Genomic DNA, 19,224 nt, shown 5'->3' on the forward strand with positions numbered 1-19,224 from the left:
AGATACCAAACCAAACCCATTGCTGTCAACTTTGACTCATAGCAACCCTATAGGGCAGAGCAGAACTGCTCCATACGGTTTCCAAGAAGCAGCTGGTGGAATCAAACTGCCAACCTTTTGGTTAGCAGCTGAGTTCTTAACCACTATGCCATCAGGGCTCCTAATTTAGGAGACAGCATTACTTAAATGCGCCACCTCCTCCACTGCCCCTTCCTGGAGTTCTCCTCCATCATCCATCCTCTTCCCTTCTTATAGCATCCACTCCTTCTCTCCTGGCTCTTGCCTTAGCGTCTAAATGTGCTTGTCTCTCCTCACCTCAGACTCCTGTATTCTCCTCCTTGTGCCCCCTTCTAGCTACTAACCTCCCTCCTTCTCTAGTCTCACTCTGCTTCCAGCTCAATCCAACCCTGACAGTCTGCATTTAGATCTCACCAGTCCTTGCAAACTGCCCTTACTGAGGATACCACGATTTCCTATTTGCCAGATTCCACAGATTGTGTGACCTCTCTGTAGCATTCCACACTGCTGACCACTCTCTCCTCCCTGATACCCTCTTCTCTTCTGGCTGCTAGTTACCTGCTCAATATCCAGCCTTTCTTCTTCCTTACTAACTACAACTTTCACATTCAGTGTGGGGAGTAGGGGGTGGGGGTTGGGGTAAGACATTCCTCAGCTTCCTTTGCAGAGAGGAAGTGAGCTATATGTGGAAGATATTAGATGGGGCTTGAGGAAAGCTCCTTAAAAGAGAGTCCACCTCAACTGCTGTGTTGCATGCCCATTTAATCTTGACCCTTCCTTCCTCCTGCTTGGAACAGGGACGTGATGGCTGGGACTGGAACAGCCACCTTGCAACATACGGAAAAGGCTAAAATCACAGAGACATCCCATCATCCTGCAGCCAATGAACTAATGACAGGAACTGCCTACCTCTATACTACTTATTAAAAAAATTTATTACATAAGAAAAATAAAGCCCTATCTTGTTTAATCTACTGTTTTGGGGTTTTCTATGATATGCTGCTGAAATTAACACTTAACTGATAAAGCTCTCATGACTACACCACTTCCACCTCTCCTCCTACTTATTAAGTCTCTTCAGGGGCCTCTCTTCTTCCACACCTCCTATATGTTGCTATTCCTCAATTTCTGTTCCTGGACTTCTTTTCCCACTCTTCCCCAAGCGATGCACTGGTGCCTGCTGATTCCCAAACCATGAGGACTCCAAAATTCCAGTGTCTAGCTGTTGTAGATTGAATTATGTCTCCCAACAATTATGTGTTGTAAATCCTAACGCTGTGGTTATAATCCCATTTGGGAATGGGTTTTCTTTGTCAAGCTAATGAGGCAGCATTATTGTAGGATGTACCTTAAAGTCAATCTCTTTTAAGATATAAAAAGAGTTGATTGGGCAAGTAAGCAGAGATAGGGGAAGATAGACGCCACACCACATGAGATCTCCAAGGAGCCAGGAAACAGAAGTTGAAAAGAGACAAGGACCTTCCCCCAGAACCAACAGAGAGAGAAAGTCTTCCCCTAGAGCCAGCACCCTGAATTCAGACTTCTAGCCTATTAAACTATGAGAAAATAAATTTGTTTGTTAAAGCCACCCACTTGTGGTACTTCTGTTATAGCAGCACTAGATAACTAAGACACTAGCCCAGACCTTTCTTCACAGTGCCAGACATGTAGACCTAAATGCCCAACTTGGCTGGTCTGTTCCACAGGAGCTTCATATACAATATCGATCACAAGTGGTCTCACCATCTTCCCCACAACTCTGCTCCTCCTTCTGGTCGCTGGAGCTAGAGACTCTCACCCCCTTCACCCTCATACCCAACTGATCCTGAAGTCCTATCAGGTCTCTCTCCAACCGCTTCCACTTCTTCAGTCCACCTGCCTTACACAAGCCCCCATTATCTCTTGCCTGGGCCAGATGGATACCCATGCCTCTGCAGGCTCTCAGTCCCATATATCTTGCCAACACCCCTACATTTCAGCCACATACTATCACCTGCAATTTCCCAAACTTGCCAGGATTTTCCTCATCCTCACCTGATTGTTCCTTCCCTCTAATTTTTAAGCTGAAAAGCCATGCAAAGACAAAGTTTTAATTGAAGAGTTAAGAACCTGACTGGGGCATTTACCTTCATGTGCAGAAACAGCTCAGTGAAAAAGGCCTGTCAGAATCTTAGAGATTTTCTGTTGTTCACTTAACATAATTGCTTAATTATAATTCCCTTTTTAATCAAAAAAATTCTCTACAAGTCACTCTGAACAAGATGGGCCAACATAAACATCAGTTGCCTTTGTTCAACATCTTCTGTATATTCTCATTTAAAATTTTACCTTCACCCAAGATCTCCTCATTCTGCACTCAACAAGAAAGGGCCTAGTTTACTTTTAATGTACCAAGTGTTACGGGAGAAGGTGCTAGGGGTTTCTTTTTTTCCAATTAAAGTTTATTTCTGAAGATGCTGGAACTTTAGGGTTCAGTCCCTTCATTTTCCAGGAGAGGAAACCACGACTCTATTGACCAAGGAACATGGTCCCATGGAGGTGGTTAATGGTAGAAACACATCAACACCCTGATGATGAATTCAGTGTTCTTTCCACCTCACCAGGCATGCACAGAGGATCTCCAACTCACAGAGAAGATTCCACCTCCCAACCCCGAGAGAGGAGAGCAAAGTAGCTCCCAAATAGCCAATTAAGCTAATCCTTTCACAACATTCCACTTAAGGCAAGATGACAACATAAAGGCTTCAGGACAAAGGAAATTAGAAGAATTAAGTCCAGGGCCCCATTTGCCCTGGAATAGCACAGCCCTCTCCCCTTCCTCTCTGACTCTGACCCCTACCCCGGGCCAGGTAGAGAGCCACTCACCTTCTGGGTGACGGACTTGCCATCCTGCATCTGCACGGCCAGCCCCAAGTCGGACAGCCTGCAGTTGCCGAGGTCGTCCAGAAGCACATTCTCAGGCTTCAGGTCCCGGTAGAGGATGCCAAGGGAGTGGAGGTGCAGCACTCCGCAGGTCATCTGGGCCGAGTAGAAGATGACTCGGCTCATGGCCAGGCCCCGATCGCCCACCCTGTAGATGTGGAATTTGAGGTCTCCCCCATTCATCAGGCTCATGACCAGGCAGAGATGTGACTTGCTCTCAAAGGCATAGGCCAGAGAGACGATGAAAGGGCTGCTGACCTTTTCCAAGACTTCCTTTTCCGAGAGAGCCATCTTCTCGCCATTTTTCTTCTTCAGCCGCTTCTTGTCCAGTTTCTTACAGGCATACATTTTCCCAGTGTTTTTCACCTGAACGGCACATACCTTAATGGAGACAGAGGAATAGGTAGAAGTGGATGGTAGTGGAGAGATGGGAAGGAGGATGGAAAAAGGGTTGGGAGGAGAGTGAGTGAATCAGCCAAGGGGAAAGGGTGACAGGCGTCTGGGAAAAGAGAAGTTGTAGGTAAGAACGTTCCTCAAGAAGAGCTGGGGACAGCAGGGGTGCAAAATGGATTCTCAGCTTTACTCCAAGATGTATGCTTTCTTAGATATCTGAAGTTTTTCTCAAACCATCTCAATTCCCATAATTAGGTCAAAGGGATAGCTTCCATCATATGTTACTGTCATTCCACAAAGTGTCCAGGGCATTCCAGCATGTTCCAGGGATGGTCCCTATGATAAGGCTTCCTGGCCAATTCCACATCTTTTCTGTCTTTCCTATGCCATTCTCATTTATTTTACGTGGAGACCAGAAAGAAAGGCTAAGAGCGAGCTAGTGATTTTCCATGTGTGGAACTGCAATCAGCTCTAAGGAAGTTCCTTTGAGGTTAAAAAAAAAAAAACAACTTTTATACTCTATACTTCTTCTTCCAGCTTCGCTATCCTTGACAGACTTACCTCCCCAAAACCACCTTTCCCCAGCACTCGGAACTCAGTGAAGTACTTTTCTGACACCGGCTGCATCTCAAAGAGTTTCCACTGCAGGAACTTGTCATAGAAGGGGCTGGCCAGGAAGTCCCGGAACGGCTGGTCCTGCAAGAAGGCCATGGCCTCGGTCTTGGCCAGAGCCACCGCAGCCACTCGCTCTTCCTCAGTGGTGGCTGCTTGGCACTTGGTGGCCAGAGCTTGGCTGAGGAAGGGGTATGGGTGTCCTGAGGCAGGGCCACCTGCACAAGTAGACACCAGCCCCTGCAGGGTGCTGCCCTTGGTGGGGCCCTCCTCAGCCAGCTCCCAGCTCTGCACTTCCTCAAGGAAGGCCACGGCCTCTCGGTACATGGGCACTGTGGCTAGGAAGTCCCGGAAGAGGCGGCGGCCAATGGGCTGCTGCTCACACAGGCTGTCAAAGTTGGGGGTCAGGGCCTGGCGGAGCTCAGCACAGCACTGCAGGCCAGGCAGCGCCAGGCTTCGCCGGCGCCGCTGCAGCTCCCTGCTGTCTCCTTCCAATGTCTTCCGGGCCTGCAGGTAGGCTGTGTTGGCGATCAGGTTGTCCAAGCCCCCCATGTCAACCATGGCTCTCACAGAGAGGGAGGCTCTACAGGATAATGAAGGAAGAGTGAAAGGCTGGGGCTGGGACTCAGTCAGGTCTGGTAACCAGCTGGCTGCTTTCAGTTCTAAGACTAAATAACTTCCAGGGGATTTGCAGTGAGTCTTCTGGTCTGCAGGTGGGCCCTGGTGGAGGGTGTTGGAGGGATGGAAAGGAAGAGATTTCTCCTGTAAGAAGCTTTGGCTGGCTAAGTATAGCATGTTACAGGTCATGCTCCCATCCACCAAGGCAAAATCACACAGTCATGCCTACCTAGATCTACTCACTCCACTCCTGCCTCCCTGTTGGCCTATTCGTGATGAGGGCTGGTCTCCATACACATCTGTTCCCTGAATATACAAAGATCTACCAATTTTCAAAGGAATGGAGTACAGTAAGTCTCCGGGTTACGAACTTCGGAGTTAGGGACAACTTGCACTTGCCCTTTCATGTTATGTAAATTTGTCCTCACTTTGAAATGATTGAACCAACCCCTACCCCAAACAAATTCTTCATCACGATCACCTTCACTTGCTCCATGCCCAGCTTTTAAATCAATGCAAAGGTTTGGAGCCTTTTTTTGCACTAGAGTAAGGCTAAATAAGAGCTGTATGCTCCTGTTCTGACTCACCTACAAATTCCACTTAAAGAACACACTTGGGAACAGATCTCGTTCATAACCTGGGTACTGCCTGTACTAATAAGTTGGTATATTATTTGTTGCTGACAACTGTATTTTAAACAATTTCCAATTTTACAATGTTCCCTACAAGATGCAAGCTATGTAAACCCATAGAAATAACAACAGATTTGGGAGAAGAACTGTGAGAAGTAGGCCTGTGTCTAGCAGCCTGACAATAGTGGGTTACAGAAGGGGTGCTCTGAACTTTGAGAACTGAGGCATGCTCCCAGAGGCCCCTCAGGGTGGGCTGTGGCTCTCAAACAAAGCTGGCTGTTCTCTGAGGAGGCCTGTGATTTGAAGTATCTTGGGCTAAATATACAGTGGGGTCACCTTGACCCGAAACATACCATGAAGTGGCAAGGGCAGAAAAAGCCATATTCCTGAAATAGAGAGATGAAGGGAGTCAGCCTAGAGAGTGTGGGCTCCAAATAGCGCAAGAATTTTCCATGACAGTGAGGGAAGGCAGGCCACTCCCGGCTTGTGACTGTGACTTTTCCGAGGTTACCATCTAACAGGTGGGATATGGGAATCAGAATGCTCAGGAGACCTTCAAGTTTGGAGGAGAGCAGTGATGTTTCAGGCATGGTCCCTCAAGATCTTTGCCCCCTCTCCCTCACACAGGGAAGCTTCTCTCCACAGTGGACGCTGGGAGCTGTCACAGACCATGATTTCACAGAACACAGAAATTGGTTTAGACAGAGATCAGGCTAAGAATCTCTGCTCCAAAAATAACAACTAGCATCCTACAGGGAAATAATATTCAGGCTTTTTTTTTTTTTTTTTCACAACGATGAAGACAGCTTAAAAACAAAGCCATTCAGTATTATGCCAGAGTGTTTAAAAGAAAAAGGAGAAAAAAAAAAAAAAAGGCGATGGGGGAGGGAAACTGGTCAGTCTTTTTCCAAATAAACAATTTGGAGCACACACTCTGTCAAAACATGGTGATGACCGCCTCGGTCTGCCTGTCAGAGCCTGCCGGCCATTCCCCCAGAGCAGATCCACACTTGGCCTCACACTACCAAGAATTATGTAATGAACTCGTGGGTGCCCTTTGGCTTTGCATGCTGTGTGTAAACAATCACCCCTACTGCAGAGAGGGGGATCCACATGAGGGACCACTGGTCAGAATCATGCCATCTTCTGTGAAGCCACCCAAGGAGCGCTGGGGCTTTTTTGTTCTCAAGAGGGCATCTCCCAGCCCTCATTTCTGTGTAGTGAAAAAACAGTCAGAGAATCTCTCCTGGTGCCTTTTCCTATGGCTCTTAAGAATACAGCGGCAATATAACAGGGCAGAGCTTTGAGAAAATGACAGAACTGTCATCACATGGATATTCAATCTTATCACTGAAAAAAGAATGTTTTCTACCAATGAAATATAGTTGCTATGAATTGCTTAATTCCACTGGCACTAATACTTGGTTTTATCCCTTAGGAGTCACTTAACCCAACACTGTCTGATAGAAATATGCAAGCCACATATGTAATTTAAAACTCTCTAATAAAAACCCAGTGCCGTCGAGTCGATTCCGACTCATAGCGACCCTATAGGACAGAGTAGAAATGCCCCATAGAGTTTCCAAGGAGCGCCTGGCAGATTCAAACTTCCAACCTAGCCACATTAAAATCCGAAGAAACAGGTGAAATTAACTTTAGTAGTTTCTTATTTAACCACGCAGATCCAAATTATTATCATTTCAATATGTAATTGATATAAAAATTACTAATGGGATATTTTTACACTCTTTTATTATGTCCCAGGGCTTCAAAATCTGGTTTGTATTTTATACTTATGACGTATCTCAATTCAGACTAGCCACATTTCAAGTGCTCAGGAGCCACATGTGGCCATGGCTACCTTGTTGGACAGTGCAGACTTACCCCTTCTTTAGCTTTGTCACTCACACACACAAAAAAAAAAGGAAGTTTTTTTTTTGTTTCTTTTCCCATCAGTGATAAGTCATTTGGGTTAAAGAACTCACTCACTCTCTCATTAATTAAAAATTGTCTGATGATGAGAACAGACTTTAAATAATATTTGAACACGAAGTTTAGAAGTTATAAAACGACAATATGTTGCCTACTGGTAATTTTAGACAGATTATCATTATTTTTTAAGTTTTACACACCTGAAAAAATGGAGAGATCTATGTAAAATAGAATCCTGTATGTGATTGCTAACAGTATGGTCCAAGGCTTTCTCTAACTTAATGAAACAGTAATTTTATGTGCAATAAAGAACAGCACTGAATCCTCAGCTGAGAAGCAGAGTCAAGTCCTGCACACAGCTGGCTAATCTGTGCCATGTGGGAAAAGTACCAGAAAGCTTGGATTGGAGGTGTGTCCCTCCGGTTATCAGCACTAACTCCAGCACTGCTTGAGAGATCTGAACCGCAGATCTAGCAAGTGCTAGCTATGCGTCCCTGAGCAAGTTGCTTACCTTCTCTGAGCCTCTGTCTCCTTATTTGTAAAACAGATAATAAACGTGATTCATGAGTGAACTATTGACAGAATTAAACGCCAATTAGCACCTGGTCCAAAGAAATGATTACGAAGTGCTAGCTTGCACAATGATGATATCAATACAGGGGTAAAAATGAGGTCCAAAATTAAGCTTTTCTGTTCTGTTGGAGATGGGAGAGACCTAAGCCATGTGAAAGAAGGTGGGTTCCTGGGTCTTATGCCACCTCATATGGAAGCAGCCAACTCAGAGCTACTTGTGACCTTGGAAAGCCATGGTGCCCTGTGGTGCCGGAAGACTGTGAGATCAGATTCACTAACAGGCAAGATTTCTAACAACAGAAGCCAGTTGCACAAACTACTGCAGTGGAATGATTTGCTGTGTTCTGCCATAAAAAGAAGACTACTCTCTGTCATGGGAAAAGAGAAGTTGTCATTTTATTTTGAAAGGAAAATCATAGCTTTTGTTCATAGCAGGAAACAACTAAAATAATTTTTTTTATGACTAATTTTGCAACCCGGAGAAAAGAAAAAGTGCTCTTTGCCCAGGCCTTCTATTTTGTTTGCATCGGGTGGTTTAAAGCATTATTTATGGTGTGCATATTCTTAATTTTAAAATGCTCTGAGGTCATACATTTGAAACACAAAGAACATTTTTAAAAAAGCTTTAGGTTAACTATTAAACCCAGTGCTGTCAAGTCGAAAAAAAGGTTAACTATTAGTAATGGGATGTTGTTGATTCGCTTCTCTTTCTAAGGATTTTCAATTTGAAAATATATCCTACACTTAACTGTTCTAGGAAAATAGTAAATCTGGGTTTCTAATAAGAATGTGTTCTTCCCTGAAGAGCTGGATGCTGGTCAACTACTACCAATGACTGCACTGCCCTGACAGGTATCACAACAGGGAGTCCCGGACAGAGCAGGAGAAAAATGTAGAACAGAATTCAAATTCACGTAAAAAGACCAGACTTAATGGTCTGACAGAGACTGGAGGAATCCCCCGAAACTGTGGCCCCCAGACACTGTTAACCCAGAACTGAAACTGTTCCCAAAGCCCACTTTTCAGAAAAAGATCAGACAGGCCTGTAAAACAAAAAAAAATTATACATGTGAGGAACATGCTTCTTAGTTCAATCAAATATCTTGAGACCAAATGGGCAGCTCCTCTCCAAAAGCAGGATAAGGCAGGAAGGGACAGAAACTGGACGAATGGACATAAGGAACTCGGGGTGGAAAAGGGGAGCATGCTGTCACATTGTGGGCATTGCAACCAATGTCACAAAACAATCCGTGTACAAATCTTTGAATGAGAAACTAACTTGAGCTATAAACTTTCACCTAAAGCACACACACACACAAATGCGATCTTCCTAAAACGCACAACTCTCAGCCTGGTCCAACAGCACATCTATTTGAAGATGAATTAAGAATGGAACTTTACATTATACGGTCTCAGAAACAAAGAGAAGCTCTTTTGAGCGGTGTTAAGTTATGAAGCAGCCTAATATCTCACCATTAGCATACCCAAAAGACCTAGATTATTCTTTAACTTCTGATGTGACTCTTTCCACAGTAAAGATTTTACTTTTTCCTTTCAGTGGAAGCCCTCTACTGGAAGGAAAAGCAAAAGGGTCTTTAACCCTTCCAACAGCAGCTGGCCACGTTTTATACTTAATCACTGGAAGTAACCAAGGATATCTTGTTAGTTAAAGATTTGTCAAATATGAAATAGAGAAGAGGGGTAGTTAGACAAAGTTTAAACTATCATTTCAATATGCTCAGAGAATTTTCTCACAAAAATTTAATTCTCATAAGCACTTTGAGTTTCAATTGAAATATTGAATAGTAAGATCAATTGGCTCTAGAGAAAACTGAGGTTTTTGCAGCAAAATTAGAAATGACACAGAAGGTACTTTTCAGGGAACTAAGTATAAAAAAACACAGAGGATAAAAAAAGGAGACTATTATAATAAGAGGAGACCTGGTGGTGCAGTGGTTAAAGCGCTTGGCTGCTAACTAAAAGGTTGATAGTTCCGACGCACCAAGATGTGACAGTTTGCCACTGTAAAGATTTACAGCTTAGAAACCCTATGGGGCAGTTCTACTCTGTCCTACAGGGTCCCTATGAGTTCTGTTTGGTTTTGGTTATTATAATAAGATGCTATTATGATATCGTATTTTAGAGAACTTTTTATTATGGAAAATTTCAAACATACACAAAAGTAGGGAATGACAAAATGAACTTCCATGTATTCATCACCAACTTCTGCACTTAACGGCATTTGCCAATCCTCTTTCACCTTCGTCTAACACCTTTTTGTTGGAATATTTTAAAGAAAATCCCACATTATTGCACCCATCAATACTTCATTATTTTATTTTATATAGGCTTACATCTACATATCATATATTTATATATATATTATATAGCATATAAGTAAAATAAATATTAAGATAAAAATATTTAAAATACAACTGATAAAATACATAAATTTAAAATTCTAAAAGCTTATATTTTGTAAAATTTATATTTTAATTAATATTCTAAAATATATTTAATATATTAAAATATATGTCTATACATATATTTCAAAAATATATAGTAACTGTATCACTTAGGGAGCCCTGGCGCAGCGGTTAAGAGCTTGGCTGCTAACCAAAAGGTCGGCAGCTCAAATTCACCAGCCGCTCCTTGGAAATCCTACTGGGCTGTTCTACTCGGTCCTATAGGGTTGCTATGAGTCAGAATCGGCTCCACGGCAAGGAGTTTTTTGTTTGTTTGTTTTTTTAATATCACTTAAGGGCTTGAAGGAATACTAGGCAGTTGAGTGGGGGGCGGCGGAGGATTGAATATAGGGAACTAATTGCAAAACTGTTGTAATTACTGCAAAGCCAAAGAGGAGATGAGAAACAGCCTATAGATTAGCTCTAGCAGAAAGCTGCTTCCACTCCTAGGACCGGAGTGACAAAGGCAGGAGGAAGTGCATTACCAGAGCCCATTGGCCACGGCCATCCGGCCACATGGAGCCATGGTGGGGGCTGCCCGTAGGAGCTGGGACCACACCGGGAGCAGCTGTCCAGCGTGAGCTGAGATACTGGAGAAGACGTGACTACGGCCAGAGATACCACCGGAAGTAAAGAGAGATGGGGGCGGGACTTCCTGTCTTCTTTGGCCTAATCCTGCAAGTAGCTAAAGGACAGTAAAACAAAAACCAAAGGCATTGCTGTTGAGTTGATTCCTACTCATAGCGACCCTACAGGACAGAGTAGAACTGCCCCATAGAGTTTCCATGTAGTGCTTGGTAGATTTGAACTGCTGACCTTCTGGTTAGCAGCCATAGCTCTTAACCACTACACCGCGGGGTTTCCCAGAGGATAATAGGGTCTGGAAATGTAGCTGGCAGGGGTGAGCTCCTGTGACACAGATCAGAGAAGGGCAAAGTCATAGAAGGTATCTGAGAACAAACAGGCCGATGACTAGCACAACTACCATGTCTTTGTCACCCCTAACTCAATTACCGTTAATTCCTTATTATCTAATATCCAGAAATAAACTTTTATGTTTAAGCTTTGAGATTTTGGGGTTTCTAAAAAATTTTTATTATTCTTTTTTGTTACCCAGCCTAATTTAGCTACGCTACAATTATTTATTTGCATATGTCACTACTGGCTCCCCTCACATGTACTTATTGGGGTGATGACTAAGGTGTGCCTGACCCAAGCCATGGTATTTTCTATTGTGTCATGTGCATATGAATGCTGGACAATGAAAAAGAAAGACCAAAGAAGAATTGACCCATTTGAATTGTGGTGTTTGAAAAGAATGTTGAATATAACATGGCGTGCCAGGAGAATGAACAAATCTGCCTTGGAGGAAGTACAGCCAGAATGCTCCTTATAAGCGAGGATAGCAAGACTTCATCTTACATACTTTGGACATGTTTTCAGGAGGGACCAGTCCCCAGAGAAGGACATCATGCTTGGTAGAGGGTCAGCGAAAACGAGGAAGACCCTCAATGAGATGGATTGACACAGTAGCTGCAACAATGGGCTCAAATATACCAATGATTGTGAGGATGGCAATGTTTTGTTCTGTTATACATGGGGTTGCTATGAGTTGGAGCTGAAACCTGACAACAACTGGCCATGTGCTGTGGCTGTGGCCATAGTGGAGTGCCAAAGCAGACATGGTCTCTGCCTGTATGGACCTTACTGCCTAGTGAGAAAGACAAAATTCACCAAATGATGTTACATTTGTTAGACATGGCCCAGCAGGCGGTTATGTGATACCATGACAGGGCATGGCAGAGAGACTTGGCCTGGAAGGTCAGGGGAGGCTGAGCTTTGTCCTGAAGGGACAGTAGAGTTTAGCTGGCCAAGTGAAGGGGAAGAGCATTTCTCGAAGAGGAAGTAGCCTGTGAAAAGGCTGGGAGTTGGATAGCATGTCCAAGAAACCTAAAGACCAGTGAAGCTGGAGTGCCGTGAAGGAAGGAGGTGGAAGGTGGTAAAAAATGAGGCTGCAGCAAACCATCCTCATAAGGATGTTGTCTTTCTGCTAAGAGCAATGGGAGGCCCTAGAGTGTTGAACCACATAACATGGTTATGTTCGTGTTTCAAAAAATCCTACTGGCTGCTGTATGATGAATAGATTGGAAGCAGGGAGTCTAGTTGAGAAGCTACTGCAGTGGCCTAGGTAATCAAAGCTGGCGGCCATAGACATGGGGCAAAGCAGAATGATTCTTGAGCTATTTAGAAGGTAACATGGACAGGTCTTGGTGATATGTAGTGAGGAAAAGGAAGATGTAAGGGGTACCACTGGGCTGCAACAGTGGACTCAAAAATAGCAATGATTGTGAGGATGGTACAGAACCAGGTAGTGTTTTGCTCTATTGTACATAGAGTCGCTATGAGCCAGAACCAACTTGATGGGACCTAACAACAACAAGGGATAACTCCAAGGTTCTGGGTTGGAGAACTGAACAGATGGTTATATTATTCACCAAGATAGGGAATCCTGGAAGAAGTCCTGGTGTAAGTTCATTTTGGGACATGCGGAGTTTGGAGTTGCCTGTGAGACATCCAAGTAGAAATGTTAGACAGGCAGCAGTTGGATATAAAAGTTTTGAGTTCAGAGGAGAGGTCTGTGGGGAGATACTCACTTGCAAGTCATAGTGGTGACCCCACGTGTGCAGAGAAGAACTGCTCCATAGAGTTTTCAAGGGTGTGATCCTTCAGAAGCAGATTGCCCAGGCCTGTCTTCCGAGGCACTTCTGGGTGGGTTTGAGTTGCCGACCTTATGGCTAGTAGTCCAGTGCTTAACTGTTTGTGCTACCCAGGAACTCTTCAGAGTAGTGTAGGTGATAATTAATGTAGTTATTGAAAAACCTGTCCAGTTAAAGGGTACAAAATGAGATAAGAAGAAGGACGAGGGCTAAGCCTTGAGATCTTCAACATTTAACTGGCAGGGAGAGGAGGGTGAGACTGCAAAGGAGACAGAGAAGGAAGGGCCAGAGAAGTAGAGGAAAAGCCACGGCAGTGTGGTGCCATAGAAACCGAGGAGAGAGTGGCCAACTGTATCAAAGGCTGCTGAGAGGTGAAGATGAAGACAAAGGAATGCCAATCAAATCCAGCATAATGGAAATCATGGAGTCCTGGGGTAGAACTGTTTCAGTGGAGTTATGGGGGTGATAAGCCTGACTGGAGTGGGTTGAGGAGGGAAAGAAGATAAAAAAGTGGAGATTGCAACCAAAGAACTTTGGCTGTAAAGGGGAGGAAAGATACACAATGGGGAGCTGAGGAGTGTGGGGAGAGGAAAAGAATCAACTCGACAACAAGGAGAGTTTTTTTGCATCTTAAAAGGAACCCTAGTGGTACAGTGGTTAAGCACTTGGCTTTAACCAAAAGGTTGGTGGTTTGAACCCACCCAGCAGCTCTGCAGAAGAGAAGACCTGGTGATTTGCTCCCATAAAGATTAAAAAAAAAAAAAAACAGCCTAGAAAATCCTATAGGAAAGTTCTATTCTGTCACATTGGGTGACTATGAATCAGAATTGACTCGATGGCACCTAGCAACAACAATATGCACATTAAAAGCTGACAGGAAGGATCCAGTATAGAGGGCAAGGTTAAAATATATGAGAATAAACACATGAGTTTCCTGAGAAGGCAGGAGGAGGAGGATTCAAAGAACAGGTTAAAGACTGGCCTTAGGATGAAGAGAAGCTCTTCAGTTATAATAAGAGAGAAGGAAGATGGGTCTGGTTGCAAGTATTATGTTTGGCAGCTCAGTCTAACATAATAACCATGGTAGAGTGTAATTAAAGGCCATTTAGAGGTAGGCACCAAGTTCAATGGAAACACAGAGGAAGGAGCAGTTAATCTAGCTTTTAGGAAATAGTTTAAAAATAAACATTTTCTTGTTAACCGCAAACATTATCCAATAGTCATGGACTTAGATTTAAATATAACTCACTTAACCTTCCTGTTGACCTGGTCTAGGCTCTTAGTGTGCATGAAAAAACAGACCAGAAAAAAGTAAGTGCTACACTTGGGACTCAGGGTCCTACTTTCCAATCAAGTGATTTTTCCATTCTGTACTGTTCCTACAGCACAGAGAAGCTATGGGCTCTGTGATGGTTAAGGTTGTGTGTCAACTTGGCTGGGCCATGATCCTCAGTGGTTTGGTAGTTACGACGCAGTTTGGCAGTTGTATAATGATATAATCGCTTCCATGATGAGATCTGATATAATGTGATCACCTCCATGGAGGGATCTGCTGTGAGTAGCCAATCAGTTGAAAAGGAGTTTCCTTGGGGGTGTGGCCTGCATCCAATGTGGGAAGACTTTCTGGCAAGGCTTGCTGGCTTTTGCTCCCTCTGGATCCTGCAGCTGGCACCTGTTCATCTGACCTCTTATTCTTGTGACTTGAGCTAGCAGCTTGCGTGCCAGTCTTGGGATTCGTCAGCCTCTGAGGTCTGGACCTTGGGTTCGCCAGCCCCTACAGCTATGTGAGTTTGGGAGAAGCCTCCAGCCTGACCCACAGATTTGGAATTTTCCATCTGCTATGACTGTGTGAGTCATTTCCTTGATATCTCTTTCTTTCTTTCCATAAATATATATATATATGTATATGTATCTATCTACACACACACACAGACGTTTCACTCATTTTGCTTCTCTAGAGAACACAGCTTAAGACAGGGTCAAACAGTCAAGTCTAAAACACAAAGAAGAAAGCTGGGGTTCTATTTAGAAATGATTCTTGAACTTTGTTCACCATTACGATGGTGTATTTTCTAGTTATATGCCTTGTATGTGTCATGGTATAACACTAAGCATCTAGTTCAGCTCTATTCCAGTTAATAACAAAACAATTTCCTGAATAAAAAAAAATTTTATCAATAAAAAACCCAACCTTTCTCAAAAGCCATATGAAGAATAGATGATGAGAAATTTTTTCTGGATAAGGTAGAAGAAGTTCTAAATGTGTTAATAGGGGGAAAGAATCTGTAGACCTGTTTAAAGCTTCTCATTTTTATCATAAATTCATAAGCATTGAATCTTATGATCCATAATCCAACATAACATAAACATCTTCCTCTCTAAATAAAACTCTAATTGTTCTAGTAACGGATACACACCCATAACGGTGGATATTCTTCTTAAAGAAGGAGCCACAGCAGCTGAAAGACAACCTTAAGTAATTGGTGTATTTGAAGGAAATAGAAAATGCTTCCTGGTAGAGAGGAAACCGTGGTGGCTTAGTGGTTAAGTGCTACAGCTGCTAGCCAAAGGGTTGGCAGTTCAAATCCGCCAGGTGCTTCTTGGAAACTCTATGGGGCAGTTCTTCTCTGTCCTGTATGGTCACTATGAGTTTTTTTTTTTTTGGTCCTGATAGAGATTCAATTTGGAAATAAAGTATGGCAAATAGACAAAAGAAATGAACTCTTTGTGTTCACACAATGATTTTTAAAATCTATTCACAACCCTCCAGAAATGAAGAGATTTTATTAAAGAAGACTAAGAAATCATTAGAGAAGACCAAATGACCCAATGTTCACAAACAAAAAGCAAAATAAGCTTCACAGAACATATATTTGATACGTGGAAGAAGCTCTTGTGGTTTTTACAAAGAACAGAATAAGGGGAAGAAAGCCCAAGTGGTTTTTAGTAGAACATAAAAGACTTTGTATTCTGAAACGGGGAAGAATTAAGTATTTGCTACAAATTTTGCTAACTCTGCTTAAAAAAAAAACTTTTTTCACATTAACTGAAGAATAAAAATAATTGAGAGTTGCGAGAATAAAGAAGTATAAGGAAGAATGAACAAGTTAAGCATGCAGGCCCCAGCTAAATGTCTGCTGGTGGGGTAGGATCAATTGCATTAAAAAATGTATATTTTAAAGTATATAAGGAGTTCCTGGGTGGAGCGAATTGCTAAGGGCTTGACTATTAGCTGAAAGGTTGGTGGTTCAAATCCACCCAGAGACACCTCGGAAGATGGGCCTGGCAATCTACTTCTGAAAGGTCAAATCCTTGAAAACCCTATGGAACAATTCTGCTCTGCACACATGGGGTTGCCACAAGTCAGAATCAATTTGGTGGCACTGGATGACAACAACAAAGTATATTAATATCACCTAGTTTAATAAAAAGTAGTAACATTAGGGTCATTTGATAATAGCAGATGGGATGCCTTAGTTCCATGTATGGCAAGAGCCGTAATGGAAGGCTGGACTCTGACACGTTATCCTAAACAAATGCAATAGAAAATTCAGATGGTGATCCTTTAACACCTCACACCTGCTCTTACATTGCAAGTAATGACCTTGATGAATAAAAGGACCTGGGAATTAGTAAAGGTAGAACTGAATACTAAGTCATATCAACTAAAATCCAAACATACCTCTCCTGACATGTCTTTGATTTGTCCATTCATTCACCCCACAAAGACATGTGTATATATATATATATATATATATATATATATATATATATATATATATATATATATATATATATATATATATGTATTGGAAACCCTGGGTGGCGTCATTGTTAAGAGCTACGGCTGCTAACCAAAAGGTCGGCAGTTTGAATCCACCAGGAGCTCCTTGGAAACCCTATGGGGCAGTTCTACTCTGTCCTATAGGGTCACTGTGAGTCGGAATCGACTCAATGGCAACAGGTTTGGTTTGAATGATTGATATACATATATATAGTACCCATTTTGCCAGACACTGTTCTAGGCACAGCCTAGAATAAAAATCCCTGTCTTTATGGAGATTACATTTTAGTGCGACGGACAATAAAGAAAACGTGTAAAATATGTACTACGTCAGACTGCTGCATTACAAACCACTCAGAAACTTAGTAGTCTAAGATAGTGATTTATTATTTCTCATGATTCTGTGCCTTGACTGGGCAGTTCTTTGCTCGTCTCACCTGGCTCACTCATGTGACTGCGTTCAGTTGGCAAGCGGGCAGGCAGCTGAGCTCAGCTGGGAGGCTGGGGATGATTGAGTCTCTTTCCACGGTCTTTCCTCCTAGGCTTCCTCAGGACATGCTGGTCTCAGGACAGTTTTCCAAAAGGGTGAAGACAGAAGCTGCAAGGTCTCTTGAGATCTAGGCTTTGGAGATAACAACGTCGCTTCTGCCACATTCTACTGGCCATAACAAGTCACAAAGCCAGTCCAGGTTGACAGGAACAGCTACAAGATGGTGGTGGTGTTTGTTGTTGCTTAGCTGCCATTGAGTTGGCTCCCCACTCGTGGTGGCTCCATGCACAATGGAATGAAAAAGCTGCCTGGTACAGCACCATCACCATGATGGGTTGTGGATGGAGTCCCGTACGCAACAGAACAAAACGCTGCCCAGTCCAGTGATGCCATCCCCATGATCAGTTTCAGATTGGACCATTGTGATCCACAGGGTTTTCATTGGCTGATTTTTGGAAGCAGATTGTCAGACCTTTCTTCTTGGTCCATCTTAGTGTGGAAGCTCCGCTGAAACTTGTTCGGCATCGTAGCAACACATGAGCCTCCACTGACAGATGTTGGCGGCTGAGCAGGAGGAGCGCTGGCTGGGAACTGGGTCTCCCACATGGAGGGGAAGAATTCTACCACTGAACCACTGCTGCCCCTCATTAAGGGTACTCCGAAAGCTGTTAATTCCCATCCAAATTTGCTGGTGTGAGTATCAGAGGGCACAGAAGAGTTTCAGAATTTGGTGAGGAGTGGGAAATGGGGGAAGAAAAGGAGGAAATAGGGGAGTAAAATGTAAAAAGAACTACATGGGATTAGGTTTAAGAGAATTCGAGGTGAGCTGGAAACCTGGGATTCTTGTGTTGACTGACCACAATAGGGATGAAGGGCAGGATGAGACTGATGGTCCAAGGGCCTATGGTGGTGGCCAGCATCTCAGTGTTAGGGGCAGGGAGGGTGCTGGTCTTGCCATCCGTGCACATGGAAGATTCTGGATCTCCAACTGTACTACTGCTGAAGTTGTTAAGCAGGCTGCAGAGGGAGGCCTTATGATGAGCACTTAGGGGACTCCCCTCTGCTCTGGTAGATGTAGGCAGAGCTGGCAGAGTGCTGGTCTGACTCTGAGCTGGGAGGAATTGGGGCATTTGCTTGGTTAGATGATGGGTTTCCAAGCTGATGGTGGAGACTGCAGCAAGGGCTTCAAGAGTAGCTCCTTTTCCTTTGTATTCCCTTTAATGACAAAACAATAGGCTGCGGTGGTGATGGTAGAACTGCAGCACTCCTAAGCTTTATTAGAGAATCTGCATGCACGCACAGGACCTCAGTTCTGGGCCTGCCATCAGAGAGAAGCTCAGCACTGCAGTCTTCAGGGGAGTCAAGGGCTATCTTAAGCATAAACTACAGGAAGTTTATATTTGTCATCCATAAGATGATTTAACCTGTTAGAAAAGTGAGAGTTCAGTGAGAAATTTCAGGGTACTCTGCAATCTCCATCATGTAGGTGTGGGAACTTCCAAGATTGTGCATATTGAAAACCCTGCAAAATGTTCTAGAAGTGGGATGGAATGAATAAAAACATTTTTACCTTGAAAAAAAAAAATCGCTTCTTCCATCACCTATTTCTTCTACATCTTGGTGAACTTCTTGAAAACATAGCACTTCTAATGAACTCCAAGGAGCCTTTCTCAGGTTACCTCCACAGAGGACCAGAACAAGACGAGAAACACAATTATTTTGATTTGAGTGCTTTCTTGATGAGTTGAACAATAAGACAAATGGAACAACCACTAACGCATTTTCTTTGTGGTTGGCGCTCTATTTTCCATTTAGCAGCAAGTGTGTTGATTATGGTCTTAAACAATCATAGCCATCTCTGTCTTTAAAAAAAAAAATTTACATAGAGTCAAATGTACGGCTCTTAAGGGCACCATTTGACAAGTTTTAACAAATGTATATACTCATCAAGATATAGAACATTTCCATCATTCCTGAAAGCTTTCTTGTGCCCTTGTCCGGTTAATATCTCCCTTCCCCTCACTGAGAGGCAACCGTTCTTCTGATTTCTATCACTATAGATTAGTTT

At 43.2% G+C, this 19,224-nt stretch overlaps 1 protein-coding gene across 1 annotated transcript in view; it reads right to left on the minus strand.

Annotated features, from left to right (window-relative positions):
• GRK7 (G protein-coupled receptor kinase 7) overlaps positions 1 to 4,506 on the minus strand; it is a 45,788-nt gene extending 41,282 nt beyond the window's left edge. Inside the window, exons 1-2 of the mRNA XM_049867650.1 lie at positions 3,895 to 4,506; positions 2,884 to 3,321 (exon numbers count right to left, since the gene is read on the minus strand). Of these exons, the coding sequence (XP_049723607.1) occupies positions 2,884 to 3,321; positions 3,895 to 4,506 (1,050 nt within the window). The remainder of the gene's footprint in view (positions 1 to 2,883; positions 3,322 to 3,894) is intronic.
• Between the last annotated feature and the right edge of the window lie 14,718 nt (positions 4,507 to 19,224).

Source organism: Elephas maximus, chromosome 23 (assembly GCF_024166365.1).
Source record: "Elephas maximus indicus isolate mEleMax1 chromosome 23, mEleMax1 primary haplotype, whole genome shotgun sequence".
Classification (NCBI taxonomy): Eukaryota; Metazoa; Chordata; class Mammalia; order Proboscidea; family Elephantidae; genus Elephas; species Elephas maximus.